The 4,205-nt window shown below is 35.8% G+C and overlaps 1 protein-coding gene across 1 annotated transcript; it reads left to right on the plus strand.

The window, feature by feature from the left end:
- On the plus strand, nucleotides 259–1,539 carry LOC105165861 (mitogen-activated protein kinase kinase 9). Its single transcript, XM_011085025.2, has one exon. It carries the CDS (start codon nucleotides 386–388, stop codon nucleotides 1,352–1,354), a length of 969 nt encoding a protein of 322 aa, XP_011083327.1. The 5' UTR covers nucleotides 259–385; the 3' UTR covers nucleotides 1,355–1,539.

Here is a 4,205-nt window from a genome sequence, read left to right on the forward strand (position 1 = left end):
TTATCTAAAATTGTAGTAATTACATTAATAATTTCATAATAAATAAAACAATAAACTGTAAATTGTTATGTAAATTTGATTAATTTTTCAACTATACAAAAACCCCATTAATATACGAGAAATTGAATTTTAGCTCCACGAATTCAAACATAATAAATTCGTTATTATCAATTCATAATTCATTCATATAATAAAATAAATTCATACTTCAATAAAATTTGAATTTGTGATATTTAAAAGTTAAAAGTTATTAACATAACCCATAGGCTGCTATTACTCCCACTCAGCACACCACTCTCACCTACGTACTTTTTACATATATATACACGCGCGCATCACTCATCTCTTATCCCGTTGCCACCTCACTCCCCGCGCAAGTTATCTAATGGCCATTGTCCGTGACCGCCGCCATCTCAACCTCCGTCTGCCTCTACCGGAGGCTTCCGAGCACCGCCCCCGCTTCCCTCTCCCCCTCCCTTCCTCCACCACCACAACTAACACCTCAGCCGCTGCCACCACAGCCATTTCCTCCGCAGACCTCGAGAAAATCCATGTACTCGGCCACGGGAACGGCGGGACAGTCTACAAAGTCCGCCACAAGCACACCTCCGCAATCTACGCCCTAAAAGTAATCCACGGAGACAGTGATCCCGCCGTCCGCCGCCAGGTCCTCCGCGAAGTCTCCATCCTCCGCCTTACCGACTCCCCCCACGTCATCAAGTGCCACGGCGTCTTCGACATTCCCGGCGGAGACATCGCCATCTGCATGGAGTACATGGACATGGGCACCCTCGAGACGTTACTCAGGGACGGCGTCGTTTTCACCGAACGCCTCCTCGCCAAAATCTGCCTCCAGGTACTGAGCGGGCTCCAGTACCTCCACTCCCACAAGATAATTCACCGCGATCTGAAGCCCTCAAACATACTCGTCGATCAAAATATGCAAGTTAAAATCTCCGATTTCGGAGTGAGTAAAATCATGCAAAGAACCCTAGATCCGTGCAATTCATACGTCGGAACGTGCGCGTACATGAGCCCGGAGCGGTTCGATCAGGATACATACGGGGCGAACTACGACGGCTACGCCGGAGATATCTGGAGCTTAGGATTGGCTGTGTTGGAACTGTACTTGGGCCATTTTCCCTATCTGCCGCCAGGAGAGCGGCCGGACTGGTCGACGCTAATGTGCGCCATATGCTTCGGCGAGCCCCCCACCCTGCCGGAGAGTGCATCGGAAAATTTTAGGAGTTTTATTGAGTGCTGTTTGCAGAAAGATTGGAGCAAAAGGTGGAGTGCCACGCAGCTTCTGTCGCACCCTTTCTTCAGCAATGTTGAGGACTTGAAATCGGTGTGAAGTTGCCGGAATTTTGAATTCAGTGATTTTGGGGGAATCAACAACTGAAAACAGAGAGAATCTTTCAATGTTTCTTGTGTATATTCTCTTTTTCCTGTTGTAAATATTTTGCTCAAATAATTACTCATAAATTATCATGATAATTGTAATTGAAATCATCCCTATAACTTGTTTAGATACCAACATCAACCGTTGTCCTATTCTTAAAAAAAAAAACAGAAAGGCATCAATCGTTGTCCTAAAATTAATAGGGAGTACTTCTCACTGAAACTTTTATAATGGTTTTAATCTACATTTATCCTTATCCACTTCTTTTACTACTTGTTCAACATGCATCCACATGTCAATTCCTATACCTAATAATAATTTGGTCTAATATATTATTGTTCTTTCTTTTTTAAAAAGAAAATTAAGTAGAAATATTGATTCTGATCTCATCTCAGTGGCAAAAAATGAGATGGAATGAATTTGATTACGATAATTATTTTTAATGTGATTGAGTATAAAATAAAATATAATGATAATAGTTGATGTGATGTGTAAAATGTCTTGGATAAAAAAATATATAATTAATAATTATCGTCAATGTTATTTATCGTTTTTTGTAAAGTAGTTAAATGTGTTCGAGATATGCTTTCACAAATTTCCCATAAACAAACATATATTTGGATGAAAAAAAATTTTACGAGCAAAATGAGATGAGACAAGATTCATGTCACAAGCCGTGCCTCATTATACTCGTTTTTCTTAGTTCTACTTTGGTAAAAGAAAAGTTTGGATAGTTAATTATATTCCAAACAAATGTTTGGAATCATTTATATTTTAATTATCGTATATAAAGTGAAACAAGTACTTATACATTCGGTGAAACCTTAAATTTATCAATGGAGTCTTAATTTTAACCTTAACTACTAAGTTAAGATACTATTGATAGAGTTTGTTCTTTTAAGTTGCATTTGGAATGAGTAATTTGAAAGAATTTAAAGAATTTTAAATCATTTCATTTCAATTTTAAATTATGTTTTAATGAATGTGAATGGATTTTAAATTCTTTTAAAATGAAATCATTTGAAATCCTTCCTTCAAATTGAAATATACTTTAGGTAAACGTTAGCCTGCAAAATTGCTAATGAGGCTACTCCGTCTAGCCCTCAAAAGTATGTGGAGATTAGATCTTGCGCCAAAAATAAAAATATTTATGTGGAGGGGTCGGTGTGGGACAGTGTCAAACCTTGGGTGAAGGTGGAGGGAGGTTCTGTCTTGTATGATGTTCATTTGCGGGAGTGGTGTGGGGAGTATGGTGAGACTTGGAATTAGCAATGTTTTGTTGGATACAGAATTAAGTTGTTCTTTCTTTGGTAGATATGTTTTGTTCTCTGCCTCCACTTTCACTTGTTACTATGTTAACACGGCAAATAAATACGGATGTTTTTCTCAAAAAAAGAAAAAGAATAATTATTTGATACGTAAGTGAGTCGTGGAAAAATCAGTTTTTTACTTGTATTTGCGCATGTTTTCTTATAAAATTGGTCAAATGGTCCGCCTTATGACAAGTACAAACATTATTAAGACTAAAACTTGTTGAAGGCGAAATATTGAGAAAGTCTTGTATTAATTTACCAGATTGTTTTTTCTTTTTTTTTTTATAAATAATTGGAATAGATTAGCCCAACTATATAATTATAACCCAAAACTAATTGGAGTAAACTCAATCAATTACTTGAATGGAGCAAGCATATGTCCCACATAATCAAAGATAAAGTGTTCATAAATTTCATTTATTTTGTTGTATCTTTGTTGGGTTTCATTTATTTTGTTGTAATTATTTTTGTTAAATATCGATATTTGATATGAATAATTATAATCGAGTTACTTTAATTAATAATAGCGGACGTTTCAAATTAAAAAGGGATAATCACACAACTCTTTCCTAAAGTTTGATGTAATTATAGTTAGACCCCATATAGTTTGAAAAATTACATCTAGCACCCTTGATGTTTGCTTTCGTCTAACAAATAAGTCTTCCATTTAGTTAAAATTCACTGGAATTGTTGATATTAACAAAAAATTAAAAAAAAATTGTATTACACTCGATTAACTTATTACTAACTTATTGCAAGTTAAATAAATTTTTTATGACCAAATTATCCTCACAGGTTTTCATGCGTTAATGCATGTGAGGAGGTGAATTTTTCACCGTTATAAGAGCAATTTAGTCCAAAAGATTATTTGACTTGCAATAAATTAGTAATAAGTCAATCGATGATAAATATAAATTTTCATTCAATTTTTTCATTAATGTCAATAAATTTTTATAAATTTTGACTAACTTATTTATTAAACAGAAACAAACTTTAGAACTATTAGATATAATTTTTCATATGATAAAAAAATTACGTGTAATTATCCTGATTAAAGAGGAACAAATACGCCTCAATTGTATAAAATAATACTACTAGTAATCGGTTTTGCGAAAAGAGGAGAGAACAAAGGAGGCAACCAACCACATGGCTCATCCTTTTCTACGTTAGCAAGTGCTTATAAAATTTTTTTGCCCCATCATCAATCCCAATCTCTTGCACATTTTCTTCTATCTACAGTCGATTTCCACATTATTATAATCGAAACCCGCTAACTCTTCTACTCTGGACATTGCGTCTCTTTCTAGCCCAACGCTTTCATACTTAGAAAAACACTAAACTCTGATTCCAAGATATTCATTTTCAACCCCATCTGCCAGCTCCCAGAATTGCAAAAACCCACCAAGAAAGGCTGTTTTAATGGCGTCTGTGGGATTGATTGGTCGGATCAACACCTCCGTGGTCGAGTTTCCGGTGGCTCAGCCACGCCG

Source organism: Sesamum indicum, linkage group LG1, assembly GCF_000512975.1.
Source record: "Sesamum indicum cultivar Zhongzhi No. 13 linkage group LG1, S_indicum_v1.0, whole genome shotgun sequence".
Classification (NCBI taxonomy): Eukaryota; Viridiplantae; Streptophyta; class Magnoliopsida; order Lamiales; family Pedaliaceae; genus Sesamum; species Sesamum indicum.

Excerpts from the sequence above, each read along its gene's own strand:
- LOC105165861 (XM_011085025.2), top strand. The coding sequence starts at position 386 with ATGGCCATTGTCCGTGACCGCCGCCATCTCAACCTCCGTCTGCCTCTA.